Source organism: Chelonia mydas, chromosome 2, assembly GCF_015237465.2.
Source record: "Chelonia mydas isolate rCheMyd1 chromosome 2, rCheMyd1.pri.v2, whole genome shotgun sequence".
Taxonomy (NCBI): Eukaryota; Metazoa; Chordata; order Testudines; family Cheloniidae; genus Chelonia; species Chelonia mydas.
In genome coordinates this window covers 169,717,779-169,742,822 of record NC_057850.1, presented here as the reverse complement: position 1 = coordinate 169,742,822, position 25,044 = coordinate 169,717,779, and the positions used below count along the sequence as shown (strand labels likewise).

The following is a 25,044-nucleotide window of genomic DNA, read 5'->3' as shown; positions in this document are numbered from 1 at the left end:
TATTAACATGAGTATCATATGTAGGACACAGCAGGTAATTGACCTGCTCTACTTGACACTGGTGAAGCCTCAACTGGAATATTGCATCCAGTTCTGAGTGCCGTACTTTAGGAAAGATATGGACAAATTGGAAAGAGTCCAGAGGAGAGCAACAAAAATGGTAAAAGGTTTAGAAAACCTGACCTATGAGGAGAGATTAGAAGAACTAGGCATGTTCAGTCTTGAGAAAAAAAGACTGAGGAGGGACTGATAACAGTCTTCAAATTTGTTAAGGGTTGTTATAAAGAGGATCGTGATCAGTTGTTCTCAGTTTCCACTGAAGGTTGGACAAGAAGTAATGGGCTTAATGTGTGGCAGGGGAGATTTAGGTTAGACATTAGGAAAAACTTTCTAACTATAAGGTCAGTTAAGCTCTGGAATAGACTTCCAAGAGACGTTGTGGAATCCCCGTGATTGGAGGTTTTTAAGAACAGTTTGGACAAACACCTGTCAGGAATAGTCCTTCCTCAGTGCAAGAGGCTGTACTAAATGACCTCTCAAGATCCCTTACAACCCTCCATTTCTATGATTCTATGAAAGAATGTTCTTTTCACAAATCTTTTTTCTCCCTACTAGAATGGAAATAAGGTGGGATGCATATTGATTAAGTTCATCTCTCCTAATGAGATGCCTCTGGCATCATGTTCTCTGTATGAGGTCCTTTCAAAATATGTTTTTAATGACAGCAAGCTGTAAAGTAGCTCATCACGCAGTCAGTACAAATCTTACTGCAAGACTTAAATAAAACCAGGTCCCTATGTCTGCCTTCATCAACCTAATTCTGAGGAGCAGTAGTGCCAGATTTTTCAATGACAGGGTTTTTATTTTGTTTTCAAAGGACTTGGAATGATTGGGAATCACAAGCTTGAATGAAAAAAATACTTGTTCAAGAAATAGTTCACTCTTCCCAAGCATGGTTAGAAAATGCTCTCAGTTTGCAATTAGAGTACTTCGGGGCCATTCAGACTTTAATATAAGACATATTTACAATATTCCTTTCTTAATAACTACAGCAGTTTGGTTAAGCTAGCTTTGTGAGTGTTTTGTTTATTTACCAGTGAGTGGGTAGAGTCTCAGGAATGGGCACCCATCCATATGCCACTAAAAATTGGCTGTTACCTCCATCCAGTGCATTTAAGCTGGTAGAAAGTATTATCTGTTAGATAAGACATAAATCTTAGGTCCTTGTACTTTATAGTTCTAGAAGGATGTCTGAACCCAGATTACCAGCCAAACTATAACTAGGGTACCCACAGTCTGACCTACCTGTAGTTTGTTAGTTGTTACTGTCTTAATTACGTATTTTTGGTGCAAAATGGTGGCTGCTTTTCTGAAGATAGGTGCATTTTAGTGTTGGGTTAAGTGATCTGCATAAATATAGCTATTAATCATTGTTGTAAAAGGGATGCTGGATTAGATAAATGGAAAGAATTATTATAAGAATAATTTAGCCAAATACATCTTGTCGACACCCAACTAACCTCACTACCTTCTAAACATCTTGGTTCAGTTCAGCAGATTGTTTCCTTTTATTAAAAAAACATACAAAAACGGTGAGCTCCATTAATAATTTTGGGTGAGATTTTCCAACGCACCTACATGACTAAAGATCAAAAGTCCCATTGAAGGTCAATGGAATTTATAGTCTTAAATCTTTGAAAATCCCATGCTATGTCACCCAGTGTGCTACAGACCTTACTACAATGAAACCCTTATCAAATAAGGGCTTGATCTAAAACCCATTGAAGGCACTGTGGCTCAGGCCCTTGGTCTTCTTATTGACACCTCTCATGAGAGAGAAAGACAGGGGTGGGGGGCGGGGACAGCGTTCCTATTTATTCTGTGATTCCCTGGCACAGAATTAGCTGTGGAGTCCAAGAATCTACCCTGGCCACAGAATTATGCTCCAGAATCAAAACGTTAATTTAAAAAAAAGTTCTGAGCAAAATTATCAAATCTAGATGGCTAAATTAAGTTCCTAAATCCTTAACTAGGCATCAAAATAAAAACTATGTGATTTAAATCAGTGCTGAACATCTGCAGCTCCCATTGACTTGCTGGGATTTGTTGGCATTCAGTCCTGCTGAAGATCAGGCCATTTCTACTTAGGTGCCTAAATATGGTGTTAGGGAGTCTAATTTTTGCATCCTGGTATGAAAATTTTGGTCAGTGTTTTTAGAGCTAATGGTGAGAAATATAACCTGGAAAGTGTGATTCAGGTATAAATTATTGTTACGTTGTCTTCCAGACAACGTGAAATAATAGGTTTCAAAGGTTTGAACTGCCCCATTCATCCCAATAGGATGTTATCACCCACAGATGCCAATTAAAACATCACATAATTTCACTGATGATCACACATTAGCTAGCTAATGTGCTTATCTTGCCATCCAAACAGCTCCCCAAAGCTCCAGAGGTGCTGACAGCCTTCAGCTTCCTCATCCTGACAACTTCCACAGTCTAACCAGGGGCTTGTCAGTACAAACATCTGCAGGATTTTGCCTTCTGAAAATGTTGGGATGATGTAAATTAAACTCAATTTAATATCTAAGGTCCAGATTGTGACTCCCTTATTCACGTTGAGAAGAGGTTACTCACAAGAATAATCCTAGAGTAAGCAAGGGATTTACAACATGGCTCTAAAAAAATAACAGTAGGGATACTGTACTGATTCAACTGTTCATTTTGTTATTTAATTCAGTTAATCACTCCATTTCAAAATGTAAATAAATCTGTTGCAGAACTTTTTTCTGCCATAGAAACTGAAGAACTTTACCCCACAGAGTTTAGGTCCAGCTTCAACACAAGGGGTGAAATCCTGATTCCACTGAAGTCAATGTGAATTTTGCCAAAGTTTCAATGGTGCCCCGATTTCACCCACCATACACAAAGCCTTGTGTACAGTAGCCTCATTATACAGCACTTGCTAACAAACAGCCAAGCAAAATGGAAAAGATCCAAAATTTATTCAACTGTATACAAAAGTTGTAGTGTGTATAGCTGTAATTTCTGAATATCTGATGATAATTGAAGCGTGAAGGCCCAAGACAGCTCAGATTTCCTTCAGGAACTGATTAAAAGCAAGAAGTAAATACATTAGATTGCTTTAATATGTCATTCTGCTAGATATAAAATTTAACTGCAACTTCTGTTCCCCAAAAAGTATATAATTCTTGCAAGTCTCACACCTCAATGCCTATAGGAGTCCTCCAAGTATTTTTAATCTGTGCTATACTAATAAATATGTAAGCACTACATGGAGGAATGAACGAGAAATGATAATTAACTGTGGAAGTGGTGTTTGAAATTGATGTTTCCATGAGTTCTTTTCTATTGTTAATGGCATTGTCCTGAAATGTGCTATTAATAAAACAAGAGAAGTCTTGCTAGCCTATCTAAGCCTCCAAAGAAGAAGCATTTTTAAAGAGTCTATCAACCACTAACTCAGAATTTTGTAGAACACATGAATTTAATGTCAGGGGAACTTTTTCTATTTTTCGTTTCTATAGCACGCTCATTATAGGCATATAGCAAGTCTGTGCGTGGAGACTCTATCCAACTTTCAAGGCAGTCAATGGAAAAATTCTCATTGACTTCAGCAGGATTTGGATATACGCTGGGAGACTCATCCAGCGAAAGAGACTTTGTGCTTCAGGATAACATAGCACTATTGGGCTGGCTCAGTTGGCCGAAGGGCACTCCTTGTTGCTGCTGAATTTGGGAGCAAAGTGTCCTCTAGTAGATCCTTTATATAAGTACTACACTATTCCACAGTTGTGGACCAAAACTCTGCAGCTTGCAGTAGCGATGCTGCAATGCTTTTTGTTGCTACTGTTTAATACCGTAGTATTTTTGAAGCAGTTATGGGTGTGCTACGGTTGCATTTATAGTAATTGTTTTTCCCTGATACTTTACACTTCCTGTCATAATGTACATTTCATTATATTCACAATATATAGCTGCTAAGCCAATGGAGCTCACTACTACAGGATCCCATAGCTATCCACATTGGCTCAGAAGCAGCACGGTGTGCATTTTGCCATCTTTCCTCTTATGCGGTCACATAGGAACAAGCCGAATTTAGCCCCAGCTGCTTAAGAAACAAAAATTCCCCATGAGTTTGTATAGTTCAGACAAATAGTACAGTATTAGGCAATAATTACAAGCACAGGAAGGTTTTGAATGGTGGACATTTCTGTGTCCTTAAATAATGGAGACGGTGAATGTTGCGGTGCATTAAAAATGTAATTGACTAACTGTACTATTGGAATTGAAAAACCTAGTGATGAAATATTCAGCTAAAAGACTAAATCTGTTCTCACCCATCAAAACTAAATTGTAGTCTTTTAAGATTTACTTCTTCTTACGTCTTCCCTTTGGTATGATAGATATCTCAGATAAAATTTCTGTTTACTTATATTGCATATTCAACTGCAAATCAAGAGCCTCATTCCTCCTGTCATCTATGTTTTAATTTATCTACTCATCATCCGCTACGCTGACAATCTTTTAAAAGAACTAATTTGTACATAAATCCATTCTAAGCAGAGTTAATGGATTTATTCTGATTTATTTCACATTTCCTTTATATTATTATTAAACACTTGTCTCTGTGATTCTCCTCTCTTCCCCCCATGATGGTTTTTACCATGTTTATTCAGATATGAAAATAATGTTGGTGAAAAATACATACTAGGAGTTAATCGTCAAAATCAGCTGACTTCATGTTATAATTATCTTGAACCCCTGGAATGGAATGGAATGTCCCTTTTAAATGGGTGCAGATGTATTTTGCAAAGGCAGCATTTAAAGTGTACCATGAGTTCTGTACCATATGTGAGCAGCACGCACAAAATCCCCATTGCAATCCATTTGTTTGAATAATTTGTGTATGCACAAACCATTGTTGGGTCAGGGAGCAGACATGCAGTAAAATGCAGGTTACACTCTTGAAACCCGAAAATGACACTTGCTACAAGGTGTCTGCAGAGTAGCCCCTCTCACGTGTTTTAAGGAAAGCCAAGGTTAGGGCAACTACTGTAAACATAGAATCCTAGAAATTTAGGGCTGGAAGGGACCATGAGAGGTCAACTAGTTCGGCCCCTCACACTAGGCATGACCAAGCATACCTAGACCATCCCTGACAAGTATTTGGCTAACCTGCTCTTAAAAACCTCCAATATTGGGGATTCCACAATTGCTCTTGGAACCCTATTCCAGTATGTAATTATTCTTAGAGTTAGAATGTTTTCCCTAATATCTAACCAAAATCACCCTTGCTGCAGATTAAGCCCATTACTTCTTGTCCGGCCTTCAGTGGACATGGAGAACAATTGATCTCCATCCTCTTTATGACAGCCTTTAACATATTTGAAGACCATTAACAGGTCCCCTGCTCAGTATGTGTGTGGATTAGCTGGCATGTACACACGAATCTCCCAGTAGCTGACACACTGTACTTCATTCTGACTGAAGTTTCAACAATGTGAATCTATAGAAGCCCAAGGAATAAAACCAGTGCAAGTGAGAGGAGAATCAGAACCCCAGTGAGTATTTTAAAGTGTCAGTTTATGTTCTCAGATCCATCCAAGATCTGACTGTCATGTATGATCGAAAGATCTTCATGTGTACAATAAAAGGTACCCCCTCCTTTTTAAATTACTGAGGAATAAACTACTACTGTACATTTCTTGGCATCAGAACAGTGGAAGAACTTGAAATCTTCTCAGTTTTTCTAAGTTACATAGACGAGTTTACCTCAGTGTCAAATTGTATTTCCCCATGTTCACTATAAGAAATATGTTAAATATTGAGGTAATGTTATTTTCTTATCTTAAGAAAGATGTCCTGGACTGAATAGGCGTTAAGATGACATATGGAGTACAAAGTACATGTCAATAAAAATCCATTAATAATCCTGGGAATAGGTTGGATAATGACTATATTTGGCAGATTCACCGATGTGGAAATATTACCAACAGCTAAATCCATGCATGGAGATCTGCAATGGCAAACACAGCTATGGTACAAGTGTTGTACCGTGGTGTTTAGAAACACAGCAAAATGTTTTTTATTCTAGATACTCGTTTTATGTCACAGGCTGTCCTTGCCTTCTCCTCCATGAGATGGTAAATTGAATCGTCTCTTATTAGTGTCCTGCAGTTATAGGTGCACACTGATAGGACAGTCCTTTTTCTGTCCCCTGAAATTCTTAACAGCTTCTCGTCGACTGAACTCCCCACCACCATTGTAGAACAGATCGAGGAGCGCACAAGGAGTTGGGGCTCATTTATTTGTGTTGTTTTAGCCATTTCTTCATCCATCTGCTGGCTATGCCGTCAGTGGCATGTTTACCTCTTCAACTTAGCTAGCACTCAGCCTCAGGAAGGAGGACAGCTGTCCTCTCCCTGGGTTGGTATTCTGACCAGGGCTGGCTCTACAGTTTTTGCCGCCCCAAGCAGTGAAAAAAACTGCCACCGCGGACGGCAAAAGGGAGAAGCTGCCGCCGATTTGCCGCTGCGGCTGGCGGGACAGAGAAGCTGCCGCCGAATTGCCGCGGCGGTGGAAACACTGCCGCCCCTTTCTAACTGCCGTCCCAAGCACCTGCTTGGAACGCTGGTGCCTGGAGCCCGCCCTGATTCTGACACCTTAATAGCATGGTTAAACCTCCTCAAGAATACACTCCGCTATTCAGAGAAGTTAGCGTCACTGCTGCACCACTTTGAGGCATTGAGGTAGGATTTTGAAGTAGGATCCCATTAGAAACCATCAAAATCAGGTGAGTATAAAGTTGTTTTAAAGAACAGTATTTTTTAATGGTTTTTAAAACTCCCATGGCTTTTTCAGGGGGAAGAGGACATGTTGTTCCCCCAGTGAAGACCCATTCAGTGACCGTTTACATCCCTTTACACCAAGAGCCCCAACCACATGCTCCTCATGTGAGGGGGCTTCCATGGGTACGGGAGAGAATGATTCCACTTTGGCTCTTCTTCCCTTCTCTTGATGCTTGTGCTCGTGGCCACTGGAATGGCATTTCTGTTTTTTCTATCCCCCCTGCTCTGTCCAGCTGGGGGAAGGGCAAGACAGTCCTGTAGCACTGAGATGGCATCTCTCACCAAACACAGGTTCTGCAATAGTATTCAATTTTCCTAAACACTTGTTTTAAATATGAATATATTTATAAGCAAATTACTTCTTTAGCTCTCTGGGGTTAAACCATTTCTCCCCTCTGATCCCAAGAACCCAGAGGGTTCTTCATGGTGCATAATTAACACCATTCCATCATGGCAGGCTGTGCGCTCTGCTCTTCTTGCAGGCCATGGCATCGTGGTTTGGTTAAACTGGGCCAGCTGCCTCCCGAGCGCCCCCTCATAGCCAGGGATCACTCTGCAGGTGACCTGCTTCACTTTCTCCTCTCCTCACAAATAAAGTCCAGATAGGCTTTCATGAGTTCTTTGACAACAGCCCTCCTTAGGGTCTAGTTAAAAATTAAACACAAATGTCTCCCCCCAGCCTTAGGGTAGGCACATTCCCAAACTTCCTTGGTGTCTCAGGGTCCTTTCTGCCTTATCAGGCTACCTACCAGGCCCTTCCTAGCTGAAGAAGTTCTTCTAGTCTTAGGGTCTTCCCTGCAGCAGCCTTTTTCACTTTCTATAGTCTCTTTACTGCTTCCTTTCTTTGAAGCTTCCAGCTGCTCTTTATAGGAGAATCAGCTCCTCCATACCCAGCTGGTACTGCTAATTAATCCTAGACTCCACCCCAAGTGGCTAATTAGATGGGCGCAGGCCAGCTCCAGGCTTCCGACCCTGGAAGGGGCAGGCCACCCCATCACACTCTGTGGTTGCTCCCTCTGTTGAAAAGTGGAGGTGGATTTTCAAATCAGTCTCCGTATCCCTCCAGTCCTTATCATCTCTGGTGAGACTGCCAACAAAAATGCTAATTAGTGCTAGTTGCAGTGGTGGGTTTTGTGATATAGGCATTTGTGCAATAGAAGCTAGACTGAGATCACCAACCCATTTTACACCAGTCCCAATACAGCCATCAGCTTGTAATGACTTTCATTTACTACTGACCTGAGCCAAATTAGAAGAATATACTTTTGAAGAGCCAAAAAGTTTCATATGTGATTTTGTTCCCCCTGCTCTGGGGTTATTTTTTCTGATTTTCCCCTCCTACTGACTTGTACATTTCTTCAGGAGACAGAAAAGAAGTGTCTAACGAATCACAGAATCATAGAATATCAGGGTTGGAAGGGACGTCAGGAGGTCATCCCTTCCAACTTCCTGCTCGAAGCAGAACCAATCCCCAACTAAATCATCCCAGCCAGCACTTCGTCAAGCCTGACCTTAAAAACCTCTAAGGAAGGAGATTCCACCACCTCCCTAGGTAACCCATTCCAGTGCTTCACCACCCTCCTAGTGAAAAGATTTTTCCTAATATCTGACCTAAACCTCCCTCACTGCAACTTGAGACCATTACTCCTTGTTCTGTCATCTGCTACCACTGAGAACAGTCTAGATCCATCCTCTTTGGAACCCCCTTTCAGGTAGTTGAAAGCAGCTATCAAATCCGCCCCATTCTTCTCTTCTGCAGACTAAATAATCCCAGTTACCTCAGCCTCTCCTCATAAAACATGTGCTCCAGCCCCCTAATCATTTTTGTTGCCCTCCGCTGGACTCATTCCAATTTTTCCACATCCTTCTTGTAGAGTGGGGCCCAAAACTGGACACAGTACTCCAGATGAGGCCTCACCAATGCCAAATAGAGGGGAATGATCACATCCCTCAATCTGCTGGCAATGTTCCGACAACAGCCCAAATGCCGTTAGCCTTCTTGGCAACAAGGGCACACTGTTGACTCATATCCAGCTTCTCTGTAACCCCTAGCTCCTTTTCTGCAGAACTGCTGCCTAGCCACTCGGTCCCTAGTCTGTAACAGTGCATGGAATTCTTCCGTCCTAAGTGCAGGACTCTGCATTTGTCCTTGTTGAACCTCAACAGATTTATTTTGGCCCAATCCCTCTGTATCCTATCCCTACCCTCCAGTGTATGTACCCTCAAGCATGAACTGAACACATTTTAAAAAAACTGCACCATCTTTGCTTAGCAATCAGAGTTCTGCAGAGATGCAACCCCATTGCCAAAATGGAAGTAATTGCACAAGACATCAAAGAACAGAGTTCTGCAGAGATGCAACCCCATTGCCAAAATGGAAGTAATTGCACAAGACATCAAAGAACAAATATATCAACTTGTTCTGAAGTTCCAGCTTTTTAATGTGCCCATAGATTTTAGCCAGTTTTGTTTAATATTAATTTTTCAGCAGAAGAAGGGAAAAAGCATAACTCTGCCATGGCAATCTGCCATATACTTTGCCGAGGGTGCCCATTATCTCAAGTTGCATCAGTCATTTTGCATTAGGTCATACCTGATGTGACATGTAAAGCAACACACCCTGCCTGACACAACATTATGGGTAGTTAGTGGATCAGGTTAGTTAGAACAGTGTAGATTTTATTTTCTGCTTGCTATCCACTCACTCACACACCAGGTAGTGGCTATATTCTCAGGGCCAGCCTTCAGCACAAGTGAGACAAGCAATCCCTTTGGGTAGCCTAAGTAACTTTTCTTCTAAGAAACTAAGTAATTTTCTTCATACTTTTAGAGCAATGTTTACTGGAATCAGATGACCAACAAACATCTGAGTCCATGAGTTCTTACTGGAGTCCAGATGGCTCTATAGAATGAAAAGTAAAATTACTGTATTCTAGCAGTGATTTTAAAATCTTCTTGTTCCTTTTCAAATAGCCTCCATTCTTCTGTGTCCAAATCAATAAACAACCAATAAACAAATCATTTTCCTTGCTTTTTTAACCCCAAGTCTGCAGCTGTGTTTCATTGTAGTGCTGAAATCTGTGACTTCCCTTGAGCTTTGCTTAACTGATGTAGTACTGACATTGTTTCACTAAAATCACAGGCAAAACCCATCCAGCCACTTTTGAATTACAGAATAAGGGAGGGGGAATTATTTCCTGTTTGGTTGGTTAGTTTGGTTTCACTTTTTGGAAAGCCTTAAAAATTTGATAAAATTTTGTATCTCAAAAATGTCATGGTTTAGTAATTTCCTATTCGTTTTGTGCATTAGCCCTGGAGAAGGTATATAATTCACCCTCCCGATATGTGTCAGAAGCCTCATCAGCAATATGCTAATAAATATCCATTTTCTGATGTATTCTACATATACTGTCCAAAAACTACCGAGCACCTCATCCTCTGAAACAGGTCAAGACTTCATTCATTCCTCACAGAGGACTGTGGAGACCTGACATGAGCATATGCATTGTTATTTCCTTGTTAAAAATGTGCTTAAAGTTAAACAAACGTGCATGTTTGCAGGATTTGGGACATAACAAGTAGCTCAACTGCTTTTCAGATAATTAGCAAAAAGAAAAGGAGTACTTGTGGCACCTTAGAGACTAACCAATTTATTTGAGCATAAGCTTTCGTGAGCTATAGCTCACTTCATCGGATGCATACTGTGGAAAATACAGAAGACGTTTTTATACACACAAACCATGAAAAAATGGGTGATTATCACTACAAAAGGTTTTCTCTCCCCCCACCCCACTCTCCTGCTGGTAATAGCTTATGTAAAGTGATCACTCTCCTTACAATGTGTATGATAATCAAGGTGGGCCATTTCCAGCACAAATCCAGGTTTTCTCCCCCCCCCCACACCCCCCAAAAAACCCCCACTCTCCTGTTGGTAATAAATTGGTTAGTCTCTAAGGTGCCACAAGTACTCCTTTTCTTTTTGCAAATACAGACTAACACGGCTGTTACTCTGAAACCTGTCATTATGCAAGGCACATAATTAGGTTTATTGACTGGTAGGTGCTTAAAGATCAGCACGTGCACAAGTGTTTGCAGGATCTGGACGGAAAACCTCAGTCCATTGCAGAGTGCAGCAGGATCCTGAAGCAGAAAAGGTGGTGGAATTTTAACACAGAGTGTCCCAATCTTTTGGACTTTTGCTCTGCAGTGTTCTAATGAGATTCTTTGTACATTATTTACAGCCTTCACTCTGTCTTGATGAAGATTTTGTTTAGGTACAGTCTAAAGAGCTACATAAAAGTGCTAAATATACAAATTCAAAAATGAAAGGAAGTGTTCATAGGTATAAACTCCAGTAGTTTGCTACAAAAATGATGAAATTCCTGCAAAAAGCTGAGTTTGCTGGTGGAAATGGTGACACTTTGCGTTAGGTCAAACTTATGAATATCACCAGAAGAAAATTGTTGGGTTTGCACAATTGTAATTGCTTTGAATGTTTATGTTTTCTAACTCCGTTGCTTGCATATAACCCAGCACTCACTGTGCAGGTCAATTTCCATAAATCACAACAATATCAACAAGGAAAACAAGACTCAGCTCTTACTTTTATTAGCAAGTATCTATAAATAGACTACTCAAGACAGATTCAATTCACAACAGATATTCTGGCCAAAGACCTGTGTTGCTTTTTTAGCGCTATCTATTTTTACCTGTTTGTAAAAGGCCTTTGACTGAAACGTCCCTACTGGGAACTGAATGTGATTAGAGTAGTGTATTGGTCTAATCCTGAGGCTGCAGTAGTGACTGCAAAACAGATGGATACTGCTTCACTCCTTGAGGGAATAAGTATTCCTTCCTCCATGCCCCTCACTCACTCTAGACCCTCCCCTAGCTGGCAGTCAGGCTGTGAGCTGGAATACATATTTTCCCATTCACTCCAATAGCAAATATTGACTGTTGTTTTCTTTGTTGATATGATTCAAGGACTGGAGATTGTTTAGCGAAGGGGTCCCTGGGAATACGTGCAGGCAGCAACTGTGGACAATACAGGCTGTGTGAGCATTTCAAGATATTCTGCTACATTTGTAAAAATGATTTACATTGTGATTTGTAGGGTATAGGTGGGATCCATGAAAGCACTTAAACACTTCAGCACCATACTCAGGGAGCCTAAGTCCCAGTTTTGGCTCTCTGCAGCCACGAAGGACAGAAACTTACTATGAAAGCAGAGATTCTCATGTAACCACGTGACTCCAGGAGCTGAGGCTTTAAGAAAAGCACCAAATATTGTGCAACTCACAATAAAAATTGTGAGTTAGTAACACTGAAGATAGCAAATTAATTATTCTTACAATGAATCCCTTCGGGTTATAGCTGAGGTTAAAGGTGGAGCGGTTTGTGGGCACATGTGGGAGCAATATTAACCGGCATCTTCCTGCATAAAGAGTCAATTTTTATTTCAGGTTGTGATCACACAGCTGCCTTCTCTCAGCACTCTTGGAATGAATTATTCATTGCAACATCATTCAGTGTGCACCCAAGGGTACTGCAGAATTCATAATCATGCTCTTTTTTATTCATAGATATGCAGCCTAAGCTGTCATCTTTGCTTCACAAAAAAAGCAGACTAGTTGCTTTTGTGTGACAGTTTGCAAATACTAGACCAACAAAAAGACATCATACTTATTACAGCCAGTAGTAGTTACTAGCATTTTATATTGGCTGATAGGAGTTGCCTTTTGAAAGAGACCACAAAACTAATGGTCCTTCTTGCTCTTCAAAGATATAAAGGGCCAGTTTTGGGGTAATGCAAAATCATCCCATCAGAGGGGTTGCAAGAAATGTTACCAGCTAAGGTGAAGGGATCAGCAAGGTTACCAGCTAAGATGAAGGGGTCAGCATGAAGGGTGGCAGTAGTTAAGAATAGGGTGTAAGTTAGGATTTGGTATTGTTATATTTCCAGATCCAAATATGCCAATCTTGTCTTTAATTAAATACCTTTTAGGGCCCACATTTTCAAAAGTGATTAGTGATTCCGGATGTCTCCGTTTTTAGGGGCCCAACTAGAGACATCTTAAAGGGGCTTATTTTCAGAAGGAGAGTGCACAGCTCTTATACTCAAAAGGCCTTGTTAAGGTGTGTCAATTTGTGTGCCCTAAAACTGAGAGCCAAAATCATTAGCCACTTTTGCGAATCTTGGCCATTGACCTTAATTGGATGAGAACCACAGCAGCAAATATTAACAAAAATGAATTGTGTTAGCACAGTAAATAGGTCATTATTTGGAAGCTACCACCAACCCCACTTTTGTTCTTGGGTTCACTCCTTTAACTCCAGCTGCAATTGATTCCTTCTGGCAAAATTTTTTGCCAAAATGTTCCAGATCTCAAAAGTGCAATTACTCCTTACAGCCACTATAGTTCTTAAAGCATTGTACTCTGCAAGTAGAAGGAGAGTTTGGCATTTGTGGTTGGGGACCGGCAGGATGTACATTATTCTGGAAAGGGTACATGAAAGGTGCTTTGTTTGTGGGAAGTGCTGCTTGATAGATCTGACAGAAGAGAAGATCTGAGGTTTGGAAATGAAGCTAGAAACTATGGTTGAGTTGTGAAGGAGATTTGAGCAGATGTTGGAGGGAAGGAGGCAGGAGGCTGAAGGGAAAACTCAAGACTTGAAGATGCATGTTGGACAAGAGAATTGTGAGAGTAACCTGCTGGATGAGGAAAGTAGTCAGTGGAAGCATGTGACTATGAGAACAAGGCCGAGGAAAAGACTGGCCATCAAAGGAGAAATATTGCTGAGGAACAGGCTCGTTGAGGTGCAAAATGAAGGGGATAGGCAAACAGTAACAGAAGATTGGAGTGCAAGGAAGAAGAGAAGGAAAGAGTTAATGGAGGTAGCCATGGTTCGGAGCCCTAGGAGGATAGAGGATGACTTACAGAAGATTGCAAGTGAGAACAGAAGACAAGACCATTTGCAGCCAGAAAGAACAGAAGGGGGAAAGCCAGAGAATTGCATCAACACCATCAAGAGAAGAAAAGAATGTGTTGTCTGCCGAGAGCTAAGATATGGGATGTGGACCTGAGGCTGAAGAGGCTCCTAATGGGAGCAGGAAACAATCTACTAATTTTTCTTCACATAGAAAGAAATGGTACTGCTAGATTCTCCCTGGGATGCATCAAGGAAGACTACACAAGACTGGGGAAGATGTTTAAACAAATGGAGGCTCACGTGATCTTCAGTGGGATTCTACTTGTGCCTAGAGAAGAAGAGGGAAGGCAAGACAAGATTATGATGAGCAACAGATGGCTCAGGCAATGGTGCTGTAGGGAGGGCATTGTGGTGTTTGACCACTGGGAAGCATTCACAGAGAGAAAGGACTGCTATCATGCGATGAACTCCACCTGACTAGGGAGGGAAATTGAGTGCTGGGAAGGAAGTTGGCACAATTGATTAAGAGACCTTTAAACTAGGGAGATGCTCATCTAATTGCCACACCTGGTTCTAATGTTGAGTGGGAGGAAAATCAAGTAAGAAAGGATACAGCAATGGAGAAAGGAACAAGAGAGGGTGGGAGAATGGACAACAAGAGGAAAGAGAGTAACAGTCAGGTAGGCAATACTAGCAGTAAAATGACTTCACCTAGTTGCGTAAGGAATCTGGGTGAAGCCAAGCAGAAACAACTAAAATGTCTCTACACCAATGCAGGAGACTGAGTAACAAAATGGAGGAAATAGAATTACTGGTGCAGGAAGTGAAACCAGGTATTATAGAGATAACAAAACGTGGTGGAATAGTACTCATATACGTGTACTGGAGTACAGGTATTGAAGTTTATGTGCTGTTCAGGAAAGACAGAAATAAAGGTAAAGGTGGTGGAGTAGCATTGTATTTTAATGATGAAGAAGACTAAAGAAATTAGAAGTGATGGAATGGATAAAACGGAATCTGTTTGGATCAAAAATCACTTTGGGTAAGAAAGTTAACAGAGACCCTCTGGAATAGTGCTTGGGGTCTGCTACAGACCCCCAGGGTCCAATCTGGATATGAATAGAGACATCTTTAATATTTAAATGAAATTAATTCTACTGAGATTATGGAAGACTTTAAATTCCCAATTGTTAAATAGCAAGGACCTCACAGAAGAACTGGTTGTAGAGGACAACCTTTGCGTGAGTGGTCATAGGTTAGTTCAGTTAAAACTAAATGGAAGAATAAATAAGAATAGGTCTGCAACTAGAACCCTGGATTTCAAAAGGGCAAACTTTAAAAAATTAAGGGAATTAGTTAGGGAAGTTGGGATTGAAGGATTCAGGGATCTGAACGTGGAGAAGGCTTGGAATTACTTTAAGTCAAAGTTGCAGAAACTATCTGGAGCCTGTATCCCAAGCAAGAGGAAAAATCATAGGGAAAGGTTGAAGACCAAACTGGATGAGCAAGCTTATTGTTCTCAAACAGGTTATTAAGAGAAAGCAGAAGGCCTAGAAGGAATGGAATAATGGATGGATCAGAGGTCAGAAGATGTAGGGATGAAGTGAGAACTGTCAAAAGCCAGCAGAGCTAGACCTTGCAAAGGAAATTAAAACCAATAGTAAAAGATTCTTTAGCCATATAAACTAAAAGAAAACAGGAAAAGAAGAAGTGGGACCTCTAAGTACTGAGGATGGGGTGGAGATTATAGACAATCTAAGTATGGCTCAACACCTAAATGAATATTTGCCTCAGTTTTTAAGAACAGTAATGAAAAACTTGGGGAAAGTGACAGGATGGCTAATGGAAATGAGGATATGGAAGTAGAAATTGTCACATCTATGGAGGAAGCCAGACTCAAATAGCTTAATGCGACCAAATCAGGGTGCCAAAGTAATCTCCATCCAAGAATATTAAAAGACACATGAAATCGCAAACCCAATAGCAAGGCTTTTTCATGAATCTGTGAACTCAGGGGTCATACCCTATGACTGGGAAATGCAAATATTGTACCTATATTTAAGACAGGGAAAAAAGTGATCTGAGAAACTACAGGCCTGTTAGTTTGACCTCAGTTGTATGCAAGGTTTCAGAACACATTTTGAAAGACAGAGTAATTAAAGACGTAAAGGTAATTGGGATAAACTACAACATGGTTTTACAAAAGGTAGATTGTGCCAGACCAACCTGATCTCTTTCTTGAAGAAGTTAACCAATTTTCTAGACAAAGGAAATGCAATGGATTTAATCTACCTGTATTTCAGTAAAACCTTTGATACAGTTCCACATAGGAAATTATTAGTTAAATTGGAGAAGATGGGGATTAATATGAGAATTGAAAGGTAAGTAAGGAACTAGTTAAAGGGGAGACTATGTGCTGACAGGTCAACTGTCAGGCTGGAGGGAGGTTGCGAGTGGATTTCCTCAAGGATCGGTCTTGGGGCAAAAAGGGGGAATGTGTTGATAAAATTTGCAGATGATACAAAATTTGGGAGGTATTTCTGGAAGAGAAGAGGACCAGAATATCATACAAGAAGATTTGGAGAACCTTGAAAATTGGAGTAATGGGATGAAATTTAATAGTGCAAAATGCAAGGTCATGCACTTAGGGACTAACAACAAAAATTTTTTGCTGAAAGCTGGGGATTTATCAGTTGCAAATGACAGAGGAAGAGAAAGACCTGGATATTGGTCAATCAAAGGATGACTATGAGCCGCCAATGTGATGTGGCTGTGAAAAAGGTTAATACAATCCTAGGGTACATCAGGGGAGGTATTTCCAGTAGAGATGGGTGAGTGCTATTACCATTATACTAGGCACTGGTAAGACTTCGTCTGGAATACTGTGTGCAATTCTGGTCTCCCATGTTTAAGAAAAATGAATTCAAACTGAAACAGGTGCAAAGAAGGGTTACTAGGGTGATCAAAGGAATGGAGAATCTACCTTATAAAGGAGACTTAAGGACCTTGGCTTATTTAACCTAACAAAACAAAGATTGAGGGGAGATATGATTGCTTTCTAAAAATACATCAGTGAGGGAGAACAGTTATTTAAGTTACGGGCCACCAACAAGTTTAGACTTGAAATTAGAGGAAGGTTTCTAACTGTCAGAGGAGTGAAATTTTGGAACAGCCTTCCAAGGGAGCAGTGGGGGGAAAAAATCTAACTTGTTTCAAGACTGAGCTTGATAAGTTTATGGAGAAGACGATAAAATGATATTGTATACAGTGGCATGTGGCCCATCCGCTACTGCTATTAGCAAATATCTTTAAAAGCCAGAGATGGGAATCTAGATGGGGAGGGTGCTGAGTTACTACAGAGAATTGTTTCCCAGGTGTCTGGCTGGTGGGTCTTGCTCACAAGCTCAGCATCTAATTGATCGCCATATTAGGGAGGTAGGGAAGGAATTTTCCCCCAGATCAGATTAACGGAAACCTTGGGGGGGGGGCGGGGGGTTCACCTTTCTCTGCAGCATGGGGCACAGGTTCCTTGCTGGTTTCAACTAGAGTAAATGGTGGATTCTCTGTAACTTGAAGTCTTTAAATCATGATTCGAGGACTTCAGTAACTCAGCCAGAGGTTATGGGCCTATTACAGGAGTGAGTGGGTGAGATTCTGTGGCTTGTGATGTGTAGGTTGTCGGACTAGATGGTGGTCTTGCCTTAAAGTCTATGAGTCAGAAGAGGCCCTCTGTACGACAAATACAGTCATGCCAGGGGACCAGATTATGGCATGGTTGTCCCCTAACATGATCAAAATATTGTTTGATAGATTGGACTTCACTGTATCTTAACTTTTTCTCAGACCAGTGCCTGTCCTTGCAAATAGAGTTACTTCCCTGAGTTGCTTTCAACACACCTTACCCAACACACAATGGCCCAGATCCTCAGAGGTATTTAGGCTCCTAACTTCATTGCCTACCCTTGCAAAGCTACTGCTAATGCGCCTGTACAACGTTAACTTCTCTCCTTGAATAAAAATGGAACTATTGGGATTGGTTCCACTCCAAAGTCAAAGAAATATATTTTCATGTTAATTCTGATTTACGTCAGATTTACGCAATATCACAAAGGGTTAATGACGAGGGGATCATTTAAATCATTAATGCAGTTTGTACTTTCCATTTAAGAATGATTGATCTTTATTTTGCATGTGTGCACACATGTTCTACTCCTTGGAGATTTTTTTGTATTGAAAGTGTCAACAGCCTAATCATTTACAACTTTATTAAATGACAAATTGAGGCATTTACTATAATGTCATTCATCTGCTGGTTAATTCCCCTGTTCTGAATTCCTTATGAGTGTCATGGAGCAGCCAGTTGCCTTGGGGCTATATCAAGCGGTTACAATAGTAATAATAATAACAAAGAATTATACAATTTTCAATATGCCTGGAATACTGCTGATCTCTGCTTTGCAAAACTTACTCTCTTCTCTAATATATTGCAGAAAATGTGTAGAAAGTGTGGACAAAAATATGTACTAGCACTTCTTTTAGTTTTATTTTTCTGCTTATTTGCAATTCTTGCCATATGCACACTGCAGCTTTGCTGATCAAACATCCTGGCTGCTCACGTGTGAGTAACTTGAAGACCTCATTGTCAGACGTGCAGCTCCTTTTGACTTCATTAGAAGTTGTGCGTACTCAGGCTCTAATTCAGCAAAGTACTTAAGTCTGCGCTTAACTTCAAGCCTTAATAACCTGGATTGCCATTGACAGTGGGAGTGTTAGATAATTATTTCAGGCATCTTAGGACTCATTTAATACACTACTTTGATACTGTGTGGACAGTGGCCTTTTAGGTAAAATCAAGCAACAGTCCCATGTTCATTCAAAGCCATTTATACACCGCCATGAGATTCCCTCCCTTTGTTTATAACTCACTAAAAGCAGTAAATCCACTTGGAGCAGAGGTGCAGTGGGGCAAGTCACCATCCACTCCCACACTGGTAGGAATCAGAGTTAGGCTGAACTGCCCCAGAAGTGAATTCCAATATCCAGGAAAGGGCAAGGGCAGCTCCACCAGGAGACGTGCTATTGGGTATTCCTCCTGGGCAGTGTCTGCTGTTAGGGCACCGACTGAGCCTTGACTGTTTTTCAAAGCTCTCCTTCACAGCGGCCAACGTCCCCTCTGGTGCAGCTTCCCTGATTGTCCTAGGGATGGAAAGTGTGCATGCTCTCCAGCTTGAAATTTACCCCCCACTCTCAAGTTTGCATTTAGCACTGTCCAAATGCTTTTTACAGTGCTATGTACACGTGTAAACTTGATTGAAAAATATGTAGCTGAGCACCCTTCTCTTTGAGATCACTGACTCAGATCTGGCCTAGAGAATTAATAATATCTGATGACTCTTGGGGGGCCAGTGTGAAATAAGTTGACAGTATCACTCTGGTTCCTAGACAATGGTCCACGGCACAAAAGCACCACCACAATTGGCACTGTCACTGATGTTGCAGTCTTGGCAAAGAGATGAAACACTGAAGGGGCATGAAAACAAATCTCTCTGCTCTGGAGTTGTCCTGCCAATTCAGGGCCGAGGCACACTGTGGAGGCAGGTGATGTGGAGGTTGTGTCTCTGCCTGTTCTGTACCTGTCCGTTGGATAAAATGAAAACTACAGACTCTCGGGTGGTGAAGCCAGCACCTCGAATTGGGGTAGCATGGGAGACACGATGGGTTTGTGAGTAAATTGCTATCATCATTTTTCACACTTCCAAAAGCAGTGTTCTTGGACAATATTATACTATTATTACTATATGTCTTACACCTAGATATTCACATTGTTTGTCAGCAGAATTGTATTTACTTGCAACTTCTTTTTTCTTTTTTTTCCTGAAAGTAAGGGCTTCACTGGGACTGAATTTGTGGAGAAATGCAAAATTTGGCCCAATGTATTTGGGTCAATTATAATTTTTAGGACAGAGACTGCTACTGTGATATTTGTTTGTAAAATGCTTACCACAATGGAGTTCTGATGAGGGCTGTGGAGCATTACAGGAGTGTAAATAACAAATGTATTAATATGCATAGTTCCTGCTAGTATCCACTCCCTGCAAACTGTAGAGGCCTGATCCTGCAAAGTGTTGAGCATTTCCTGTGAGTTGCTCCTACTCAGCCCCTCTGATTCAGGGCTCTGTATCTTACAGGTTTGGATGCTGGGATCCAAGAGCACATTTTAATAGATGTCTTGTCTGTACAGTAGTTTAGTGCATGGTAAGATGGGGTGTGAATCTACAGTACACCATGCAGTAAGTGGACAGTGCTACCGCACACTAACAGTTCTACAGTGCACTGTGATCTTCTCCCTTTTCAAACAGCAGTAGGTCAAAGCACACTACAGAACTTTTTGTGCAGGGGCGGCATGATCCGTGTGTACAGTTACTACGTGTCCGGCCAGAGTGCTGTAGACTTGCACGCTGGCTTGCCACACACTAAATCACCACATAGACATGCCGTGAATATCTTCTTGCCCTTATATGTATAGACAGATGGAGAATATCTTATAGCCCTTATATAAATCCATGGTATGCCCACATCTTGAATACTGCATACAGATGTGGTCTCCTCATCTCAAAAAAGATATACTGGCATTAGAAAAGGTTCCGAGAAGGGCAACTAAAATGATTAGGGGGGTTGGAACGAGTCCCATGTGAGGAGAGATTAAAGAGACTAGGACTTTTCAGCCTGGAAAAGAGGAGACTAAGGGGGGATATGATAGAGGTATATAAAATCATGAGTGCTGTGGAGAAAGTGAATAAGGAAAAGTTATTTACTTGTTCCCATAATATAAGAAATAGGGGCCACCAAATGAAATTAATGGGCAGCAGGTTTAAAACAAATAAAAGGAAGTTCTTCTTCACACAGCACACAGTCAACCTGTGGAACTCCTTGCCTGAGGAGGTTGTGAAAGCTAGGACTATAACAGGGTTTAAAAGAGAACTAGATAAATTCATGGAGGTTAAGTCCATTAATGGCTATTAGCCAGGATGGGTAAGGAATGGTGTCCCTAGCCCTCTGTTTGTCAGAGGGTGGAGCTGGATGGCAGGAGAGAGATCACTTGATCGTTACCTATTAAGTTCACTCCCTCTGGGGCACCTGACATTGGCCACTGTCGGCAGACAGGATACTAGGCTGGATGGACCTTTGGTCTGACTCAGTATGGCCATTCTTATGTTCCCTTAGTATTGGTTTTGTCCTGGTTCTATGAACCTGCTTCCTGTTGTCTTAGTAAACTTGAACTTCACATGCCTAAGCCACTTATTCCATGTTCTTTTTTTTAATCATAGCAGTTCAGCTTTGTTTCCGTTCCCACGGATGTTCTGGAAATTGAAGTTAAGGACAAGTTTGCAAAGAGCCGGCCGATCATTAAACGCTTCTTGGGGAAACTTTCCATGCCAGTGCAACGCCTGCTGGAGAGACATGCTATAGGGTAAATCTGTTATCTGTGTGACTTTTGTGTTACTGAAGGCTCACACTGCCACTGTGAAAAGGAGAGCAAAGTCCATGGCTGAAACAGCATGATATAATCAAATAATCTTGCTCAAATGAAATTACTTACTTGACAGGGATTTGTCTGATTAATGATGCTGGTTTAAGTTAGAATTTACTTCCTTGTTATAAACTTAGGACTCTCCAGTAAAAGTCCTTGCTGAGTGCAACGGTTTTGTTTTCTGATGAGTCCCAAACCTTGCTTTATTTTGTCTCTACACATGGTTCCGTGAAGCAAACAAACTCAGTGAAAGACATATCTACAAGTACGGAGACAACAAATACACAATCCCCAGGTTTACATGAATACTAGAATAATCTCATTTATTCAAGTTATAAATGTACATAAAACTACCCTGGGAGCATATGCAGCACCAAATGGAAATTAAAATGTGCTTCTCCAGAAGGCATACAGATTTAACACTCTTCACACTCAGTAGTTTACAAACATTGACTAAGCTTCAGATGGGGGCAATGAGCAGATCATCTTTTTTCTAGTTTCACTCTTCTCTAAGGGGGGTTGTGGGACTTTTGGATAAAGTGTGTCTTCAAAAGGGACTGGAAGAAAGAAAGGGTGCAGGCATCGTGACTGCCCAGGGATGTGCTCTAGGTGTATCAACGGCATGGAAACAGGAGTGGGAGGAAGACATGAAGGGGCAGTCAGCTGAGTAGCTCGAAGGGCGAAGAAGAGAGCAGAAAAGAAACAAGAACAGAGAAGCAGGTAAGGGGAGTCAGGCTGTACAGGACTTTGAAGGCAAAGACAAAGAGCTTGAATTTGATACAGAAGGAAAGGGGAAGGAAATGCAGGGATCTGAAGAGGAGTTTGACATGGTCAGATCATCAGGCAGGGAAGACTTGCCACCACATATATCCCAGCAGACCTGGGTTACTAACTTAACTGAATCTTTCCACTGTAGTTGGAGACATTGGCCCCCGCTTCCCAGCTATTCCTTCCCTCATGCTCTCAGACATGCCCGCACTGCAGGTTGAAATAATACAGTGTGAATCACCTTTGAAAATGTCAAGTGTTTGTGAAGGATACAGCAGCTTTCTTCATTCGCTATAGATACTGGATGAGTTTACAGTCTCTGTAACAGTACTTGCTTTCTTACAGGGACAGGGTTGTCAGCTACACTCTGGGACGTAGGCTTCCAACAGATCACGTCAGCGGTCAGCTGCAGTTTCGGTTTGAGATAACTTCTTCTATCCATCCAGGTATTGGCTTCTTCAGTAATGCCTTATTTACAGAGAGCTGGATTTTTTGTTTACATTCTTTTCACCTACAGAGGCTTGAATTCTTTTAGGGCTAGAGTGGGCCTTTAGGCAGGGTCATGAGCAAAGGATAGTACATAAGCTACCCCCCATGGCAGAAGCACAATCCCTGCCCTGCTTTCCCTTTGCTCCTAGAGTGTGAAGTCATTTACTACTGGCCTACACTATTAAAGGATCATCTCCTCCCCTAGAATGACTCCGGGAGAGTTAAGGTTCTTCACACTCCCACATCACCTACTCCAGGGAGGGAGTAGCTCTGCTTACTCCTATCCACCCAGATCCAAGGTGTGCTTAGCCCACATAGATATATAAGGGTGGGAGGAGGTTCTTGGTCATGCTTACTCCCTTTCACAGGGTACATATTCCAAGTCACAGTCTTGTCCACTAATAAGAATTTATTGGCAGCCACTCTGTAAAAATGCTTTTTCTGCTGTGTATTCCACATAGCTCACCACTGAGAATCCATTACGTCAATATCAGAATAGCATAGAGAGATATTGTTGTTGAATCAGGACCTTTCTGAATATCAGCAAGGACTCACATTAAGCATTACTTCTTCAACTGGCCGCAAAAAAAATAGCACCATATAGAGATTCTGATTGTGTCATATCCAACCTTCAGGCACACCAAGTTTTTGCTTTACACGGTACACATGGTTTTAGACTGATTTAGTTCTTGTGTTTGTGACTGTTGTCGGCAGGGGGAAGGGAGAAGGTATTTTCCAGATCATAACAAATTTTAAGTGAGAAATGATGGCAATATCGTAATAGCAAAATAAATAAACAGATGATAATACACAACAAGACAGAGAAAGGGAAACCATGGGATGGAGGAAGAAATTGTTATCACGGTTTTAGATCTCAGTTTCCAGCAGGACTTAACCTTTTACATTCTGTATTTAATCCATCAATATAAGTATCTTGCTTCTGTGATTAACTATGTTTTCACAAAAAGAAAAGGAGTACTTGGGGCACCTTAGAGACTAACCAATTTATTTGAGCATAAGCTTTCGTGAGCTACAGCTCACTTCATGGGATGCTCACGATGTAGCTCAAGGATGTAGCTCACGAAAGCTTATGCTTAAATAATTTGGTTAGTCTCTAAGGTGCCCCAAGTACTCCTTTTCTTTTTGCAAATACAGACTAACACAGCTGTTACTCTGTAACTATGTTTTGTTATTTGCACAGAGGCCTGTGGGTTTGAGTACCCCATGAATAAAATGTTCATTGGGGGAGTAGAGCTGCTTGGAAATTTTCTGATTTTGACATTTTTCCATGAAAATTTTCAGAAAAAAATGCTCTCATTTTTTGGCCTGTTCTAGTTATTAAGCAGTCCCGTAATGATGGTGCCACCTTGATGCTAGATTTCAGTGTGAGGATCCAATGGTACTGCGCAGGGAATCTTTCTGTCCCTCTGTAACAGAGCCCCTGTGAGGCTATGAGTGCTTACTTTGAAAGGAAATAGTTATATTAGTAGTTGGAAAATGTGATCCCTGCTTGTTGTGCAACGCTTTCTCACCTTCGGGGCATAACTGGGCCAGTTGGGTAGTGGTGAAAGCACGTTGGTTGCAACTAGGAGCCTCAGGTTTTATGTCAGGTAGGGAGTAACCCCTGGGAGGAGGTGGGGTGGGCAAGAGTAATGTCAGAAGATGTGTGTGTTGGGGAGGGGATTTCTTCCTCCCAGTAGGGTAGGGTGAAAGTGGAAATGGGGTTCAGTTCCCCTCTTTGGAGAAGTATTAGGTGTGGGTTGGAGTAGCAGTAATGGGGTGTGGGGGGCTGGGAGCAATGGTTGAACCCTTTCTATAAGAATGTGTCCTGGATGGGGATTCCCAGGAAGGAGGAGTCCTGGCACAGGTTGCAGCAGGGAGAGCAGTGTACACACTACCGGGATTAGGCCGCCAATTGTTAAACACATTGTTCAGATATTTCCTAGTGAAAAATCAAGACATCTCAGAATCTGTTTAGTTACCTATCTGTGTAACACGATAATGTATGGTTTTAATTTTCTTGGATTTCTGTGGATGCTTGTGCTCCCACAACCTATGCCCCTGATTCAGTAAATGCTTCTTGTTAGAGGACAAGGTGAGTGAGGTAATATCTTTTATTGGACCAACTTCTGTAGGTGAGAGAGACACACTTTCAAGTTTACACAGAGCTCTTCTCTGGGTCTGGGAAAGGTACTCAGATGTCACAGCTAAATACCCGGTGGAACAGACTGTTTAGCATAAGTAGTTAACACATATTGTAAGAGACCATTCAAGGTGAAGTGGCCAGTTAACACCTCTGCAGTCATAGGACAAAAAAGGGGGGTTAGTGGGCCACAGAGAGATGTAATAAACCATAAATCCCATCTCTTTATTCAGTCCATGATTTTTAGTGTCTAGCAGCATTATGAATTTAAGCTCCCAGGCTTGTCTTTTGAAAGTGTGTGCAGGTTCCCT

At 41.3% G+C, this 25,044-nt stretch overlaps 1 protein-coding gene across 4 annotated transcripts in view; it reads left to right on the top strand.

Moving 5' to 3' along the window:
- Positions 1 to 25,044, top strand: part of HECW1 (HECT, C2 and WW domain containing E3 ubiquitin protein ligase 1) — a 337,168-nt gene that overhangs the window by 210,821 nt on the left and 101,303 nt on the right. For all 4 annotated transcript variants that reach the window (XM_043540543.1, XM_037890003.2, XM_043540541.1 and 1 more), the window contains 2 exons: positions 21,131 to 21,273; positions 22,447 to 22,547. In XM_043540543.1, coding sequence (XP_043396478.1) covers positions 21,131 to 21,273; positions 22,447 to 22,547 — 244 coding nt within the window. The remainder of the gene's footprint in view (positions 1 to 21,130; positions 21,274 to 22,446; positions 22,548 to 25,044) is intronic.